Raw genomic sequence first — 19965 nt, forward strand, 5'->3', positions numbered from 1 at the left:
CTGTGTGAGTGAGAGAGGAAAGATTTATGTATAACATAGAAGATGGTTTTTACTAGTTAGGTGGGACTCCTTTTTATGTTTTAGCTTTGGAGCTTAGGTCTTTGTTTCAGAGCAGATGTTGGAGTGCAAGCTCCTTGCTGGAGCAGGAGAGGATCAGAACCAGATCTCATCCTCGTAGCTACCCAAGGGGTTTGTACATTATTGTTCTCAAATTGTTAATACAGCTGGCTGCTTGTACTCTGCCTTGTCCTTATGGAGATGGATGCTCTTCATGGCTAGCTGCACATTGAGCGTACTTATTACATAACACTGATGGCCACACAAATCATCTCCCATCTTTTATCTGGGATGAAAGGTGAACTGAACAATAATGCAAAAACTCGGACTGTGCCAGGATGTGTGCTCACTCTGGATATAGCGTTTACCCTGCATCCCTGACGACAGGAACTACCTGTTATCAATCTTTGTAGTCCCAACACGCAGTAATGGCTGGCATGTTGTGCGTGCTTAGTGACCACTTGTTGATTTTAGGAGAAAGGAATAAATTGTGAAAGATTGATACTGTATTGATCTAGGAAATAAAATGTGCTTTTCTGTATTATTACAGCTGGTAATGCCGCTGTCATCAAATATGAGGAAAAACCTCCAAAACCAGCATTTCAAAATGGTTCCTCAGGATCCTTATATTTGAAGCCTTTGGCACCCAGAGTTCATGCACACTTACTGAAAACTCCTCCAAAAGGTATGATCCTCATGGAGAAAAGAAGGAAGACAAGATGTTTTAAGTCCTTGGCTTGTAGAAAGTTAAATTTTGACAATTAAGTTTATGGTATATTGAACAAGTATTTATAAAAAGTCTGTCAAATAAAGAGATAGAATGCATTTTTACACCGAGGGAGCTAGTCTCGTTCTGAGGGTCAGTAGGTTTTGTAGTTAAAACCTAACACGTATAAACCGGCAGGTAGATCAAAGGTATTAGGTGAAAAAAAGATGTCGAGACTTAAAATATTCTTAGTGATCTAGAGTAATGAGATACAAAGGCATAGTTTACGTCTCACCTTTGGTCTAAACTGTTTTTTGTTTTTTTTTCTATTTTATTTTCTGTTCTTTGTCTTTTCTCCTTCTCAGTTTTACCACTTTATAATCGCTGTGACTATGAAGAATAACTTTCAGGTTTACACGATATGTGGTATATACTTAATATGGAATGTTTTCTTGTAGCTTATGACAGTGGGTCTGAAGCACATTAGAAGTTTCATTTTGTGCTTAGAGAATTGAAAGATTGCTTAACTGACGGAATAATTGTGAATGAGAAACTTGACCTAGACTGTGTTACGCATATTTATATTAGAGAATTTGAAAAGCGGAGTTCTCCTTTAGCCCATCATTCACAAATGACTGTCATATTTCTTCCATTTTTCTCCCCTGCATATATAACGGTTTTGTTTCGACAAAACTTGGCGCATAGTATGTCCATGTTTCTGTGTCTTGTTTTCATTAATTTAGTAGTATTTCATGAGACCTTTTTCATTTTATTTCATCTTATTTTTATTTTTATTTATTTTTATTTTTTATTAAGTTCATTGGGGTAATATTGGTTAATACAATTATATAATTTTCAGGTGTACATTATAATTTGACATCTATATATTCTATTGTGTGATTACCACCCAAAGTCTAGTTTCCTTCAGCTACCATATATTTACCTTTTTCATTTTAAATGGCTATGAAACAGTCCAGTTTTCTAGTGTCATGGTTCCTGGACAATTTCTGACTTTTACTATGTCATGTAATACTGAAATGAACATCTTTGAATGTGAACATTTCGGATTCTAACTACTTCCGTGGGCTACCCCTGAAAGAAGAATTACTGGGTTAAATTGTATGAATCTTTTTGAAATTGTTAGTATATGTTAATAACTTTCCAGAAAGGTGTTAGTGATGAGAAATTATGTGAGAGTATCTGCTGCTTTGCATCCTCCTCTGAGAGTGTGTGTGTGTGTGTGTGTGTGTGTGAATGTGTGTGTAGTATCTCGTGATAACTTGAAGTTAATTACCTAGTCAATGTTTATAAACACTTTTGCCTTTCTACTAAGTTGAAGAGAAAATAGGCATAAATATTGGAAAAAGATTCTTTAGCGCGCCCTCTGGTTCTCGTCTGTCCAGGGTCTTAAATTTCTGACACATCAATTGACCCCTGGTTGAGATGACATTAGTATGTGAATCTGTGGTTTTTATTGATGATAAAGCCTCATATCTACACATACACCAATAACTCAAAAGAAATGTCTGGCTTGGATACTTTTAGAGAATTAGAACTTTGTGATTACACTGATAATTTTATAGAACTGGGAACTCCAGTACGTCTTGCTGTTGAATTCGTAAGCTTTTGTATCACAGAGGTTTTACTTGAGTGGGAATCAATGCTTTCCATTTATAACAGCCACATATTTTAAGAGATTATCATTTCTGTAAAATTCCACAGATAGAATGTGGCAGCTGTTCCAACTAGTAATCTGCAGATAATTATGCCCTAGAAATGACTATGTCATGTCAAGTGGAAACACTCATAGTTTTCTAGTGACTTACGTTTGTAGTTGTCCCTATTAACCAATCCTAGTCATATTTATTTTTCAGCTTTATTGATGTATAATTGACAAATAAAAATGTAATATATTTGATGATTTGATGGACATATACATTGTGAAAGAATTCCCCTGGTTGTTTGGAGGGAAAATTTAAGTGTACTTTCCTTCATAGCTCTAAAGCAAGTGAACTGGATTTAATACTTGGCATTTTTAGAAACCACACACTGGTGGCCGTCTTTCATAAGTCTGCCCCTTTTTTGCTCTGACAGCAATGGAACAGCATAAAGTATGTAAAGAATAAATTCGGTTAAGTTAAAATTTGAATTTCAACTGTTCTTGACTGAAAAAGTACTATAGTTTTTCCTACCATATTTAATTTGTGACGATGAATTCGTGTCACCCTTAAACTCCCATTTTGATGTTATTTGAGATGTTATTTTATACTTAGACAACACTTGATAAAGTTAATTGTATCTCAGTGGTATTGCTAATCTGGAACCTAAAATTTAGATATTAATGGATTGTTTTTGAAACTAAAACCCTTATTTTTATAATTTATGTGACATTTTATATAAAACGTGTATTTCACAAATATTTCTTTTATATTTTAGGTCCTTCAAGAAAAAATCTATTTACAACTTCTAATGCAGGTAAGTGACCACTATAAATATGGATAGAGAAATAGAATCTTTTTTGTAAAGTTGTGTTATCATTACAAGTATTTAAATTTATTTACAGTGTTTTTTCACTAGTATGCTTATAAATAGAATTTCAGGTTTGTGACATAAACATAACTGCTTATGACCTGAGCCAGCACAGGGTTAAATATTGGTGAGCATGATTGACAAGCCTTCTGACACAAAAGGACATTTTATTAATAACAGGTAATTTTAGTTTTGGTTTTTTTTTTATGATTTTTTAATGTGGTCTAAATGAAGTAGATGATATATGCTTATTCCAAAATAAATGCTATTTTAAAATTGGATAGTCTTTAATTGCTAAATAATCTCAAGACCTTTTAACAGTTCAGCAGCTTAACTTTTTTTATATTTCTATTGAACAAACTCACATCTACAAGACAGCCAACAGCCTCACACATTTGAATCACAGCTGAGAATCATAAAACTTTCTCTTGAGAAGCCAGCCATGGAAGGTTTTACAAAATGTATTCACCATAGTTCCTGTATTTCATCTATAGCTGCTCAGGTCCCCATACACTGTTTACGTTCTCTTATTTAATATGGAGTTCTAAGACCACTAATATGGCTAAGTCCGTTGAAGATTAGAACAGCAGATCACAAGAGAGAAGGGTATTAGAACACTGACTACAGTTGATCACACATAGTGATGGTGTGGAGGCTCAGGATACAATGGTGAACAAAAATGAACAAGAGCCTTGACTTTAGGAAGCTTACAGAAAAGTCAAAGAATTGCACAGATAAACATAAAATCACAATTTCAGTAAGTTTTAGGGAGAGTTACATGTTTCTATGATAGGCCCAGTTAAAGGATGTGATCTAGTGAGGGAAACCTGAGCAGGAGGTATAGATTTCTGACCACCACCTCACCCCCTCCTATATATAGGTAGTAATTAAATAAAACAGTGGATAATGTTACATAGGGAATAATTAATATCCTCCATGCTCCCAAGATGTGTTCCCAAGATGTGTCCTCTATAAGGCACAGAGTGTGAGGGAATTATATCACAATTGTCAACCTTTTGTAAGTTCTTAAAGCTAGAGAATACTCAGCCACGCAGAGTGATTTAAATTCTAAAGATCCTCAATAGCTTGAGTTTGAGCTTAAAGCTTTTCTAATTTAGAAAAAAAAACAAAAAAACAAAAGAAACTATTCTGCATACATTGATATTTTTATGTTCTTTTCTTTTAAATTTCTAGCACATCCTGACATTTAGGAGAAAAAGAGCTAATATGCTATAGAATTACTGTTTATGTTAGAAAATCAGATAACCTTTATCAAAAAGCTAGATGGTATGATAATGCTGTATTTGCTACACTAAATTGAGAAACTTCCAGCATGTTTTCCAAAGTGGCTGTACCATTTTACATTGTCACCAGCAGTGTAGGAGGCGTACAGTTTCTCCACATCCTTGCCAACACTTTTGTCTGTCTTTTTTATCACAGCCATTGCACTGAGTATGAAGTGGTATCTCATTGTAGTTTTAATTTATATTTTCCTGATGGCTAATGATGTTGAACATCTTTTCATAAACCTATTGGCCATTCGTATCTCTTCTTTGGGGAAACATTCAAATCCTTTTGCCCATTTTAAAATTACTTGTATTATTGTTGAATTATAGATATTCTTTATATTCTGAATACTAGACCTTTACCACATAGATGATTTGCAAATATATTCTTCCATGCTGTGAGCTGTCTTTTCACTTTCTTGATAGTATCCTTTGAAGCACAAACATTTTTAATTTTGATGAGGTTCAGTTTATCTATTTTTTTTGTTGCCGTTGCTTGTGCTTTTGGTGTAACATCTAAGAAACCATTGCTTAATACAGGGCCATGAAGATTTATGCCTGTTTTCACCTCAGAGTTTTATAATTTTAGCTCTTACACTTAGGTCTTTTGAGTTAAGTTTGTATATGATGTGAAGTAAGGGTTCCAAATTCATTCTTTTGCATGTAGATATCTAGTTGTCCCAGCACCATTTGCTGAAAATAGTATTCTTTCCGTATTGAAATGTATTATCACCTTTGTTAAAAATAATTGGCTATAAATGTGAGGATGTATTTCTGGAGTCTTCAGTTCTTTTCCATAGATCTATATGTCTATTCTTGCTAATATCACACTGTCTTGTTTATTGTGGTGGAATAAGTTTTGAAATCAAGAAGTACGAGTTCTCTAACTTATTCTTTTTCAAGATTGCGTTGGCTATTCTGGGTCCTTTGAATTTCCATATAAATTTTAGGGCCAGCTTTTCAATTTCTATAAGGAAGTCAGATGGGATTTTGATAGAGAGTGCATTGAATCTGTAAATGAATTTCTGGTGTTTTGCCATCTTTACAATATTAAGTATTCTGACCCATGAATACGGGATGTTTTCCCTTTTATTTAGGTCTTCTTTAATTTCTTTCAACTTCGATTTTTGTAGTTTTCAAAATATAAGTTCCGTAGTTCTTTTGGTAAATAGTTGTGTGTGATTTTTCTATGCTTTGGAAAGTGCCACTTCTATTGGTCATAGTAAAGGAGTTGATTAAAAAAATCTTATATGCCTGTTTTAATCTGATTAAATATGAAGCTTGGAAAGGCAGTCTTTATGTCTCAAGTCTATGATTATGTAAACTACTAAGAAGGATATTTCTTCTAACAGGTATAGTAGATAATAATCCCCAATGTATATCTCTTTTCTGCTTATAGAGAAAAACTATTAGCATTAGGCATTTTCTCTGTCCCATTGTTAGACTGACATTATGACTTATTTCCAAAGCATATAATTGACCCTTTACAAGTAAGGTTATCAGAATGGAAAATTAACTCCTTATTAAGTGAGAAAAGAAATAGAAAGTATGAATTATGTTGTGGTTTTGTTGGCAAAGCATTTAACCATGGAGTAGAAATGGGGTATATAACAGAGTTCAAGATTGCCTGTCTCTAATTAACCCTGAGTAATCAAGGCTCTAATAATTTCAGTGGAAAAAGATATATTTTAAGAGGTCAACATTGCAATTTAAATCTAAGTTATGAACGTGTAGTTTCCAAAAATTATAAATATGACTTTTCCAGGTTTTTCTAGTTGATAAGTTAGTTATTATCATTATTTAAGACTAACTTTGTGTTATGAGCCTGCTGAGGAAAAGTCACATTATGTTGTTTTTTGGAGGGACAGATTTGATGCTAAAAAGTGGCATCCAAACAGCCAGTGACGTTGGGTGGATTGTGTAACCTCTCTGATATTAGTTTTCTATTCTGTATAGAAATGATTGATCACTACGGATTTTCCCTATTGTTATATTCTATGTCTGCAAAGCACCTAGACTTTTTTCATATGCTGCTTGCAAATGGTCATTTTTTAGATGATACAGAAGACGACATCATTGCCTCCACATACAAACATGTTCCTCTGAGCATTAAATTTTAAATAATTATATTATGGCTTTAAGATAGCTTTTTTTTTTTTTAAAGCGACAAACAGTAGTGATGATTATGTCAACCAACTTCATATCCTTTTATTTTAGTAAAATAGTCACTTAATTTTAATTGTAGCAGTTAGCTAAATTCTAAAAGTTTAGCATATTGAGGTTTAGAAATCAGCTTTTAGTTTTCTAAAATTCGTGATTTTAAATACAATTCAGAAACTTTACATCCTGTTTTGTCACTTAACATAGTCACTTTTAATGACTATTACATTTAGTATATACAGCAATGTTTAACTAATCATCTTGAATATTTGGGGCACTTTTGTATCATATCCATAAATGATTCTATGATTAACATCTTTATAGTTATCACTTTTAAAGCCTGGGAAGTTTCTAATAATAGAAACTTAAAAGTAGTATAAGTAAATAAAAACATATGCATATTCGTAGTTACTCAAACAACCAAATTGCTTTCCAAAAGCTTCATAACCATTTATACCATGATTGATAACATAAAAGAGTTCTGGTTTCACCATACTCTGGTCAACATCGAGTATTACTTTTTAAACTGTTGAATAATATAATCGTTGAATATATTTATAGCATTTAGTTTAGACGTTGATTATTTCTAAGACAATTCCATTATCTCATAAGAGTGGAAAGGGGCAGAAAGGGAATGAACTTTTGAGACGTTGAATACTAGATTGAATCCTGGTCTTGCCACATTCTACTTTTGCCCTGACCTTGGGCTAGTTGCTGAGCCTCTCCAAGTCTCAAATTTTTCATTTGGAATATGGGAATATTTGAGGACTAATTTCCAGTATAGGAGTAATTTTGACTTCACAGAATTGTATATAAAGCTCTCAAATGATGGCTCCTTCTACTGCTAGGGATGAGGATGGATGATGGTAATCCTTTACAAGTTGTTATGATTCTAGTGGCTAATTTTCAGAGTTCTTTTCTAGGAAGTTGAATTATTTTAAATCCTTAAAGCAGGCAGGAAAAACCAGTAAAAGTCAAGAACCATTCTCATGGGGTCTAGCTGTTGTAATTTATTTAAAGATTATGATGTTATACGACTCTAGCCAACATTGCCTTAAATAAAACTTGGTTTACTGTTTATAAGGAAGATGTCACACATGCCACATACTATTATTACCCTGGTTCTACCACACATTAAAGCTGTTTGGGATACCAAAGCACCAGAGTTGTATTTATCCAGCCCCCTGATTATTTTACGCAAGATCATCAGTCTCGGGTGCCATGGTGTCTGCCATGGAAAGTAGAAAATGCACTGCTTCTTCCATATCCATTTGCTAAATACAGCACAGGGGGATAAGGTTGCTTTCTGTGTGCCTCTTTTCCAAGTGTTAGAAAATGGTTGCAAGTTGCAATCCTGCTCTAACGAGGTAATACTGGTCTGGCCCAGGGTTCCTCTGGTGAGTAGGGAAAAGGCTATCTTTCAGTGTTGGTTTATGATTATAACTCTCCTCTCATACTTCAGAAGCAGATGCTATTTTAATATGTGATAAATTCAGTGTTTCAAATAGAGGAAAAGTATGGATTGTTTAGTAAATCTTGTTGGGACAAAGTTTATCTTTTTAGCAGGGGCTAGATTCCTACTTTGCACACTACATATAAGTATATTCCAGAAAAGGCCTTTCCAGGAACATAAATATAAAAGAAAAGATTAATTGTATTTAAATTTTAGACTTTCTCCCTTTGTCAAAAGCATTATAAACATGGTGATAGATGTTAACTATAACTAGACTTAGTGTGGTGATCATTTCACATTATATACAAATACCGAATCATATTGTACACCTGAAACTAATATAACGTTATATGTCAAGTAAATCTCAGTTAAAAAAACATTATAAACAATATTAATAAGCAAACAAACTGGGACAACATATGCAGCATGTTTACTCCACATAGGGCCTTTTCAAATCAGCAAGTTAAAGACGACTCCACAACAGAAAAACAAATGGACAGACACAAACGAAGAGATGTGGAGGGCTAAGAAACATGAAAAAAGTTTACACAATGCTAATTAAAATAATGTGCTATCAGTTCTTGTCTATTTTTAAGAGTAATCATTATTAGTGATTGAGTAAGGAACAGGTGCCTCGTACCTACTACTAAGGGGATTATAAATTACGTCAGCCTTTGTGGAGGTACTTTGCTAATGTGTAAGAAAAGTCTTCTACCCAGGAATTCCATTTATCAGAATTGATTCTAGGAAAATAACTGACCTACTTACTGCTTTTCAGAATTATTTAGAAGTGGGAAAATTGGAAGTGACCTAAATGATATAAACAACAGGTGTTAAAATAATGGTATAGAGGATTATTCAATGCCATGAAAGATAAGTGTGAACTTTTTAGTTTGATAAGTTTGTTAAGCTTATATCAGTTTAAAAAACTGATTACAAAGCATTATGATATTCAGATATATTAACTTTTTAACAGAATTCTACAATGACCATTTTTTTTGTTTATTTTTAAAACAAACATTGTACAGGGATAGAACATTACTACTCTTATTTTGGGAGACCAAATAAATTGAAGGTAGTGTCACGTATCTTGGAGAACTTACAATCTTATGGGTGGGCAGGGATTGAAATTTTTTCTAATTATTTTATTTTTGATAATTATAATATATCTTATAGGCATTATTTTTCCTACTAAGGAACAAGACGTTATGGGGAACAAAGTGAACTCTGAACTGAACTTTGTAAAATCGGAATAGAGATTGTAACATAAGACCATAAAGATTATGAAAATGAAGAAAATGTGACTATTAGTGTGTTAGGGAAAGTAAGAAGATAAACTTACTTTTGAGTTTATTGAGACTGATACTCCATGTTAGGGTTCTAGGAAGATGGGTTAGATAGCGAGGCTTCAATCACTGGTTTAAATATTAGTCTTCTCCACATTCTTCATGATCATTGACAACAACAAACAAATCAGTGCACTTCCTACGATCTAGGCAGCCCCACACAGCACATGCCAAATATCATGTCTAGAATATAACTGATTGTTTTTACAATCAAGTCACTGATTACATGCACATACACCCTTTCCTCAGACAACAGTGGAGTCTGTGATTCTCTTTTGAATATACTGTGATATCACAACACACTGATCTGCCAGACACTTGTATTATCCATATTGTGTCTTCTTTTGCTTTTTAAGCCTTACTAAAGACTTTGTACAGTTTTTTCATTGTTTTTATTTGTGTTATTAATAGAAACTCAGCTTATTTCATAGGCTTTTTATGGAACGATTCTGTCACTTAAATTTTTTTAAAAAGTTTATTTTTCTGCTTCTGTGATCTTTGTTAAAAATAATGGGAAAATATAGAAACATATAGCAGAAAAGTTAAAAATCAGCCCTACCTCAACTCCTAGAGCATTGTTGACATTTTGATATATTTGCTTCAATGTTCTTTATTCTTTTTGTTCCATGTTGAGACCTTACTGTACATACAATTTTAAATCATGGTTTTGTTTTTCCACTGGACATCTTAACATAAGCTTTGCAGTACTTCATAAAAATTCATCTTATTCTTAATTTTTATAGCTGTAATTATGTTGTCCTTTCTTAGGTACCAAAAGTTCCTTATACTTTTCCTTACTGTCCTTGGTGATCTTTATTGTGTTCTCTTAAATCTAATTAAGACTTTGTATAATAACAAATATGGAACTTTCTTATCTTTAGGTACTTCTATATTGAATTCACTTTCAGAAACTAAACATAGGGCACAAGTGATAACAGCTGATCAATAAGTAATCAAAGAATCTTTCTGAGCCCATTTTAAAATCTGTGCTTCCCTAACCCCTTGAAGTATATGTATTTTAAAACTGTTGTTATTCTACAATAATTGCTTATTCGATTATTTGAATGCGTGAATACATACAAAGTGTTTCGGAAAGTGCTTGGCACACAGTAGATTTTAAGAGTTGACTATTACTCTTAGATTGTTAAGGCTGTCCCTTTGCTTTGGCTCAGTGGTACTAAATTGCCACCAGGGGGCAGACTATGTTTGGGAAAGAATTGAAACCCAGTTTGAGCTGTTTGTTGTCTTAAATATAGTACAGCTTTCTTTTGTGTGTGTATACTTTGCTGTAGAAACAAGAACTATTTCTTCTGAATTTTGACTTTTTCTTTTGAATGGCACCATTTCTCTTTATTCTTGCAGTTCCTTGCTCTGCTGTTAGATCAGATCATTAGCAACATTTACTTCTAATATATGTGGTGTAGCTTGTGTGTGGTTCAAGTAAAAATTTTAATGAATGTGATGAATTGGTGGCATGTTGCTAACTTCTTCTCAAGAAGTCTAAGCTAAAAGATCTCCTTTTTAACCAGGATAATTTAGAGTTTACTATAACTTAACCGCCACCCCCACCCCCGATCTTATATAGAGTAATGCCCTGTCGATTTTTAATATCTAGCTTTCTTCTATTTACAGTCGTAACGCTGATTGATATCTTGGTTTTTACAAGTTTTTTGAGGGATGGGAGGAGAAGTGCAGAATCTGGGGAAAAGTTGTTGTTTGATAATTATCTGTGATAAAGTGGAAAGGCAACACCTAAATGTACTTTTTTTTTTTTTTTTTAACTTTAATTCCAGTTGTTTGTGCTTCAGTTGTCGTGGATGCAATGTGTTTACAAGATCCATTGTCTGAGTATGAACAAGTTATATCTTTTCCACAGCTAACCCTTGACAGATTATTGGGTTTTTCTCTCTTGTTGACAGCTTCTAAAATGGCAGGCTGGGGTTTGAGTGAAGATGAAAAAGGAATTATTCAAAATTCTATTTCCTGCCTATCTCTCCCTCTTCACACCCAAAATGCTCTATAAAATTTCTAAAAGAGGAACTACTTCCTGTACATTTTAATAGCAATTAATAAGTTAACAATTTTTACATTTATTTCTGTTACTGAATCTTATTTTTCAAGGAAATCTTGGAAACAAGTGTAGATCATATTTTACATATTGCTTTCTTATACTTTTTTAAATTAAAAAATCCTAGGAGTTTGGGCTTTCCTGGTTTAATATTATTAGCTTTAACTCAAGCATATTGCCAGTGTAATTTTTTATCCATATCTTTATCTTTCAACTTTTTGTTTTCTGCCATCATATTTAATGTACTTTCATAAATCACTCTACTAAAATAAACATATAGATCCCAGTATAAGGTACATATAACTGTACCCCTTCTCATGTTCCTGGTCTCAGAACATTACTGTGAGAGGCCACGTGATTTTCTATAAATGTAATTAGTCAAGCAGTAAGTGTAGTCCTTAGAATACTGCCGGTCTGAGTGACTAAGTTTTATTCCTCTGGAACTATTATACCAGCTAGAGAAATTGCATTAACCTTTTATTGTTGGTTATTAGTGAGGCCCTCAGAACATAAGTATTAGAGTTGAACTTTAACCACTTATTAATATGGCAATTTTATTAAAAATAATAATTAGAAACATTTATTGCTTGAAGTCACTTTTAAAAATTTTATCCAAAGTATAAGGTTTCTATGTAGGTTTATTTATAAATAATCTGAAAAAATGCCCAGTGTTATTAGTGTGAATATACTTAAAAATTTTTAAATCAGAACACAGATTACTTTAATGAAATCTTAATTTTCTTCTAATTACAAAATAATAAGTAGTAGAAGTAGTTAATTTCCCTTAATAATCTTCCAAGTAGTTACAGAATCTGTAACATTATTGGTCGTTATGTAAAGCTCCTAAGACCACCTACTTTCTCCTCCCCTTTACCATCTCTGATGACAACCATAACAACCCATAAGCATGTACAGCGTGATGTAAGTCACAGGCTGCTCACTGCTGGATCAGCTAGGAGGAGATTTTATTCAGAGGACGAGCATTGTTTTGGCAACATCTGGGAGAGAAAACGAAAGCCAGAAACACTTGGATAGCTGTTTGTTTGTTTTTTTCCTTTGTGTATGTGTGGTGGAATGACAATTGCTATGTAGTCATGTTTTCTCTCGCTGTATTTCTTGGCCTCGGGGAGTGCTGAGTTTAAAAAGACAGTATGTGATAGTCCATGGAAGCTGTTTCTTCTGTGAAATCTTTCCACCTGTTCTGAAGACATGTTGTTGTCTCCTAAATTCTCCTTATCTACCATTCACGTACGTCTGACTGCCAAAGGATTGCTTCGGAATCTTCGACTTCCTTCAGGGTTTAGGAAGAGTACTGTTATTTTCCATACAGGTTTGTATTGCATAGATCTCTGTTTAGTGTTGCATGGGGGACATCTTGATTAACTTGCAGATGTTTATCAGAAATTTTCAAAGGAGATAGATAGGTGGGGGGAAAAAAGTGGTCTCTGTACGAGAACAAGGCTTAATTTGTAAAAATAAGCAGTTTTTTCTTGTTTCAACACATACGTATTTGGTACTAATATTGTTTGCAAGCAGATCTGTGTTTGGTTTGGTTATCGAAAGCAGAATTGTTGCCTTGGTTGCCCCTAGCTTTCTTCTCTGACTCCAACCAAATCCTTGAAAATCAACACCTGTTAAATTACATTTTTCTTCAGATGATTTTGGAAATAAGACATAAGTAAATTAAGAAGAACATTTGTCTTTCCCTTAAAGTAGAAGATGAGAAGAGAGGGTTTTTGTAGTTTTTCATTATGTAATTTCTCACTAAGATTATGATGTTAGTTCAATGTACTAAAAGATTTCCATATTCTGAACATTTCTGAAATAAAACATCCTAAGGGATGTGGAGAGGTAATAAGTGAACCACAAATTAAGTTTTCCAAGCCTCTTAGTGAAAATATTTACAATCACAAAAGACTGCCTCCACTGTTTATGCTCATATCTGCTTTTTATTTTCTGTGCCTAAGATAGAAATAAATGCACTGTATATTTTAGGCATATGTAAACCTGCATGGACTTTGAGGGGATTCAGTAGCCTCACATTGCTACTTGTTCTGGATGATAATTGCGACTGTGGTAAATTAAGTTGATTTTATGCTATAAAAACTGGAGTGCTATTATATTTGATTTTGGCTGGTTAGTGTTAACTGAAATAGGATTGTTGGGGTATGTAAATAGAAGATTTTTCTTGTTTCATATGCATGTAAGCCTTTAAATGTGTCTTGTTTTTCATCTCTGTCCCTAGTGATTTTTTTTCAGCAGACTGTTTTTAGTTTTCCCAGAGGCATCTCCCTTCTCTGTGGGATAATTCTCATTTTTTTCCAGCACCTCTTCCTCATGTTTCATAACTTCCTTTGACCTGTCACTTGAGATTTTCCCTCTCAGTCTGAGCTGACAGCTAAAGGTAAATGAGGTAAGTTAGGAGGTAAACGGTGGCTCTGTTTCTTTAAGTCTAAACGCCACTGTAATTTTTTTAACCTTAAAAAACAAAAAGATGAAAAAATAAAAATAAAAATAAAAGGGCGCCCTGTCTTTGTAATAACTTGTGTGATCTAAAATAGCTCCAAATAACTTTTTAACTTAAAAAAGTAATCCATGCTCCAAATTAAAAAGAAAAACAGTGCAGAAGGCTGTACAATTCCAGGTGAGCTTCTTTCTTACCCAGGCCCCTGTACCCTACAGAGGCGGCCACTCTCAGGGGTGTGTGTGGATTTTTCTGGTAATTTTCTAATTATATATAAGCCTATGTCACTCTTTTATAACCTTTTTTGTTATACAAAAAGGGAAGCAGGCTATATATATTCTTCTATAGCTTGCTTTTTAAAGTTATATTTCTTAGATTTTCATCTTAACACACGTTTATCTCATTCTTTTTAATAGTCATGTAATATCCCATTTTCGGATGAACCTCATTAATTTAACCCGTCTTCCATTAGTGAACATTTTAGGTTGTTTGTAGTATTTTTTGTGAAGCAGGATAGCTTTCTAAGGCAGCCTAAGCAAAAGAAACAAGGCCTTTATTGCCAGAATTTAACTAATAGGGGTATTTCGGCTACATTTTTTTTTTTAGAAGCTATATAAAAATATTCTTAAACGTTCATTTAATTGCAGTCATGAGCTATAGTGCACTTTGAGGTGATCTAATTTGCCTTATTTTACACCAAGAAGTCGGAGGCCCAGAGAAGTGAACTAACTTGCCCAAGGGTACACAGTCTTGACAGAGATGGAACTAAAACCTGGGACCTCTGTTTAACAATTTTGGCTTATAGATTTTCCTGGCTGTGAATTTTGCTGTAATTCTTTTAGTTGTAGTCAACTGTAGTGATGAAAAAAGAATTTTGTGGTAGGAAGCACATTAAAATTATGTGCAATATATAATTCTACTTACCCTCCTCCACCCCAGTAAGAATCTTTTGTGAGCTTATCCATATTACATAACTTTAAGGTCTGAGAAATCTTCCAATAAAATGGGCATTGAAGCCATTGCATATTCTTATCTATATGGGCTATAAGCAGTAGCTTGTGTTTGTAATTCTTACTAAGGGAAGTGAGTGGTGTTGGTGTTGGTTGCCATAGTGGCAGCGGTGTTGACCTGGATTCCAAGAGTCCAGATTGTAGCCTTGGTTCTTGTAGTAACCAAGTGAATGTGACCTCAATCACTTAACTATACAGGGCTACAAAATAAAGGAATCAGATGAGATAATTTCTGAGGTCCCTTTAATCTATGAGTCTGTGACTTTTCTGGCTATAGATTAAAAAATGCTAGACGTATTACTGGCACCTGAAAATTCATATTTCTAACCTAATTCTCTATCTCCCAAGCTCAGTTAATATTCCTGATTTATTTCTTTTTATGACACCATGTTTTCTCCTTATCTTGTCATCAAATCTCAGTTGCCTTTGAATCATTGCTCTTCTTCATTTATCCAAAAGTAATTGGTTGCAAGAATCAACTCTGTCCTTTGAAATCTCTACTTGTTTTTACCCTCTGCCACTACACTATTTTATTCAAAGCTTTATTATTAGGCCAAAGCATTGAAATTGCTTTTATAAGTAAAAAATTTGTCAAATATTTCATATCACCCAACCTCATATTTTGGGCCGTTTGAAGAATTTTATATTTTTGGTCTTTGCCACCAGCCTTTCCCCTGCTTCTAAACTGTTTTTAATATTGCAGGATTCATTCATTTATTTCACAAATATTTATTAGCTATGTACTGTGTGTCAGATGCAATGCTAGATGCTGAAAATACAGCCAGAACTTAGTTGCACATGGCCCCTGCATTCGCACAGCCCACAGTTTAACAGAGGAAGACATAGAACATCAAATAATCACGGTACGGCGGGGACTAGGCATTTAGGCAGCTTCTAGTAGGTGACGCTAAATTTATCCAGGTCTTTCAGAAGTACCATTTGAGCTTGAACCTCACATATGTGGAATTATCCAAGAAATAAAATGTTCCAAGTGGAAAAAAGAGCATGCGAAAACTGGAGGTGAGGGAGAAGGTGGCTTCAAGGAAACAAAGGAATTTTAATATGTCAGAATTTTAATAGATTATGGAGAGAGAGGTGCTAGCAATAAGGATTTTTAGGGACCCAGACAGAAAAGGCCCTGTTATTGAACCATTACACAGGGCACTGTGCATGTTAGTGTATTGTTATTGTGTGGTGTCCATTGTTACTGCATCCAGGATGTAATTTTCTCTGTAAATAGGAACAAGAAAAGAGAGCAAATTTGTCAGAGCTCTGAGTGATATTGCAGGGTTGTCAGGCATGGATGAAGAGCTCAGCATCAGGGAAGGGCTAACATCTTCTAAGAAGTCCAGAAGTGATTTCACTGACCTGCCAAAGTGCTGGCAATGGTCTGTCTTGCCAAAGCATTCAGTTCAGTCTATTTTAAAATTCTGCCTCAACGTATTAGTTACAATTTTATAATGAGTTAGTGGAAGGGAAAGAATCTTCTAAGTAGATTTTTTTTTTTTGCCACCAGTTTTATTAGAATTAAATTTTTGAAATGCTAGAGACACCTATATTATTCTGAAAAGTGCAATTTTGAACTTCAAAGAGTTGGTGCTTTCCTGATTCAAGTGAAGGCACTTCTTTGCACTAAAATAGAGTTCTTTTTGCTGAACTAATGAGATTAAAAGCAATTACTATAGCAAAAGGGAGGGATTTATGTACATACATGTTGAGGAAGGGTAGGAGAACTGTTATTAACAGCAAAATATTTTCATTTACTTGAACCTAAAGAGGACTATATTGACTAGATATTTAGTCAGAGTGAGCAGAATGTGAATAAATTTGTTTAATTAGAATGAGTCATCAAATTATGTTCTCATGTTTGGTATTCATTTATTTTTTTTTTAATTGTCAAGGAGAATTGCTTTTAGCTGCAGTTTGTTCAGACCGCTTAATGAAGAAGTAGCTTATTTATCTCACCTAAAAAGAAGCAGCTCTGATGTTCAGTGGCTCAGTAACGTCAGGATCGACATTTCTGCTGTTTTTTAGCACTTGCCTCCTGACTGTTGCCTCATGATCTCACAATGGCTGCTCTAGGCAGGAAAAAAAAATTAGGGGTAGTGCCAGATCACTAAAGCTTACATCTCATTGGCTAGACCTCAGTCACATGGCTGTCTTTCCCCTCAAAGGAGTCTAGGAAATTGAGTGTTTGATTTCTCCAGTCTCTGTAGTGCTTGCCGGTGTAAGAGGGGTTACAGTCTTTTTATAGTTTCTGCCTCAAAGAAGGCAAAACAGTTGTTTCTCAAAAGCTGATATTGGGTGCTTATAAACAAGGAGAGTACATTATTTAACAAGTCGAATCGTGAAACAGAACATGTTATTTTTCTCTTTTATGATATAAATGTCTTTTGGTAATGCTTACCTATTTTGAATTATTTCTTTTAAATTCTTTCAAGTCATTTCGTTGTTTGGAAATACACGTTAATAACTGATTTTTGTCCCTAAATGAATTCAGTTAGAAAATAATGCATTGTGAAAGATTGTTCTCAACTTTGAATGTGGCTTTTATGTATTGAAAATGTGTTAAAAGATTAATATTTTACTAGTAGTGCGTTTATGGTGCATATCCTATTCATGTATTGTTAAGGTGACACTAAAAACCTCAATTTCTCTTGTTTCTCACGTTACACAATAAATCAATGAAGCCATTTTAGAAAGTGTCCACAAAAAAACATATATTGGAATTTATGTATAAAAAGTTAAAAGAGCCAATCATTTTTAGAATACAAATGACATCAAACGGACCAAATTCAAGAATAAGAGATGAGAGATGTAACCTTCTACCATCCCTTTATTATTTTATTGTGGATCCAGATTCTTCTTTTTGGCTTTTTTGATAGCAGTCTTGAAGATTTTGCTGGCCTTTTGCCACATTGATAAGCATTTACTAAGGACTGGTGTGAATGGCATTATGCTAAAAACGTTTTGTCAGATTAGTACTAAGCTCCTTTAGCTATGGTAGTCTTATAGTTACAATTTGTTATCACATGAAAATGTCCCCGTTAGTAGTTAAAGCAGTCTATTTAAGAAGGCAGTGAACCGTTAAATGAAGTTTGATTCATAATAGGTAGTATTTTGAAGTTTTTAAAAGTTTTATGTTGAAAAAAGTACACCTTAATCTCACAGGCTTCAGATAGCTAAGGCTGTACTGCACTAAATTGTTTTAATGTATTTTGTCAAAATGGAAGGTAAACCACACATTACAGTTTGGATTTGGATTCATGGTGGGAAGTTTGGCAGTGTTTTTCATTGGGAGAAACTGGAGGAATATGGCAAACTATATATAGTTAACCCTCGGACAACACAGAGGTTAGGAAAGCTCACCCTTCCCTCTCCCCTCCAACTTGCTGTCAAAAATCCACATATACGTTTTGACTCCCCAAAAAATTTACTCACAGCCTACTGTTAACTGGAAGCCTTACCAATAACAGTCAGTTTACATGTTTTGTATGTTACATATGTTATATGCTTCATTTTTAACAAAGTAAGCTGGAGAAAAGAATGTTAAGTAAACTGTAAGGAAAATACATTTATAGTACTGTATGTATATATTGAAAAAATGTGCATCTAAGTGGACCCTCCCTGCAGTTCAAACCAGTGTCGTTCAAAAGTCAATTATATAGTAAATACTTATTTTATTAGGACAATTGAAATATTTTGGTTAAGTTTTGGTTAGAACAGATTCAGCCTACAAATGAAATCATACAGATTATTACACTTTCTTTGCTAGCTCTAAAGCATGTTTTGGAGCTAAAAATAATGTTTTATTAATAGTATGTGCACGTTACTTGTTTTCTTGAGTGAAAAGACAACAGATATGGTTTTAAATGTAATCTATGTTGAATATTGTTTTTCTGTATTTGTCTTAGGTGATTCTTTGGGTTAGTTTAGCACATGGGGGTTCTTTTTATAAACAGTAGCAATTATATAGCTCTGGGGAAAAATGAAGACTACTGGAGCTTTCTTTTGGGTGTGAGGCTAGCTTTTATCCTGTTGTTCCCTGGTGACCTGAGTTTTAGGCACTTTTCTTTTAAATTGCTTTTCCTTAACTGGTTAGTATTTTGTGAATGACATATTCTTTTCATTTAATATTTGTTTATGGAAATTCCTAGTATTCAGTATTTTAATTGGCTATTTAAATTTTTGTGTCTACTGTAAGATAGTCTGTTGTCTTTAATACACAATAAAGAAATTTTTTTGACTCCCTTGGTTCATTCTGGGGATCCCTCCCACCCCACCACCGACTCAGCACCTCTGCATGATTCAGCCATGCTGCTTTGATGGGGGCCCTATTTAACAACATGTGATTGCAACATGGCTGCAATGGTTAGGGACCACCTGTGGCTGTAAAGTACCTCCCCACAGAGCATGGCTTCACTGGCACAACAGTGACATCACCTGAGCTGGCTCACTCAAGATGTAGAAGTCACAGAAGAGATGGCATTTAAGATTCTAAAACAGTAACTGTGCCACAGGTAGGCATTGCAAGAAGAAGGACCTTGTAGATTTTTTGTTCTCGTTTTGGAATCAATTCTAGTGGTGACTGAATGTTAATCTTGGTTCTGTATTCTTCCATTTGTTAAATAAAAAAGGATACCTTGCTGGTGCATGTCATCAATACTGAAATAAAAGACACTGCTTGGTATAAGCAGGCTTCGTGATGCCGAGCAGTTTTTTACGTACCCATTAAATCATGATTATTAAAGTCAAAATGATCAGTAAGACAAAAACAAAAAACAAGTCCACATCAAGGCTAGTATTTAATATTTTAGGTAATTTTTTTAATAATAAAGGAGGAAAAGCCAGTACTGGTGGCTGCTTTTTGTGAAACAATACCTCAC

At 34.0% G+C, this 19965-nt stretch overlaps 1 protein-coding gene across 9 annotated transcripts in view; it reads left to right on the forward strand.

The window, feature by feature from the left end:
- MTUS1 (microtubule associated scaffold protein 1) overlaps nt 1-19965 on the forward strand; it is a 164262-nt gene that overhangs the window by 102185 nt on the left and 42112 nt on the right. For 6 of the 9 annotated variants that reach the window (XM_015592899.2, XM_025049909.1, XM_006916417.3 and 3 more), the window contains 2 exons: nt 608-742; nt 3200-3238. In XM_015592899.2, coding sequence (XP_015448385.1) covers nt 608-742; nt 3200-3238 — 174 coding nt within the window. Of the gene's footprint in view, nt 1-607; nt 743-3199; nt 3239-12536; nt 12936-19965 lie in introns of those variants that run through there. The other 3 variants (XM_015592900.2, XM_015592902.2, XM_006916416.3) reach the window with 2 other exon arrangements.

The sequence above is a fragment of the Pteropus alecto genome, unplaced genomic scaffold (genome assembly GCF_000325575.1).
Source record: "Pteropus alecto unplaced genomic scaffold, ASM32557v1 scaffold24, whole genome shotgun sequence".
NCBI lineage: Eukaryota > Metazoa > Chordata > Mammalia > Chiroptera > Pteropodidae > Pteropus > Pteropus alecto.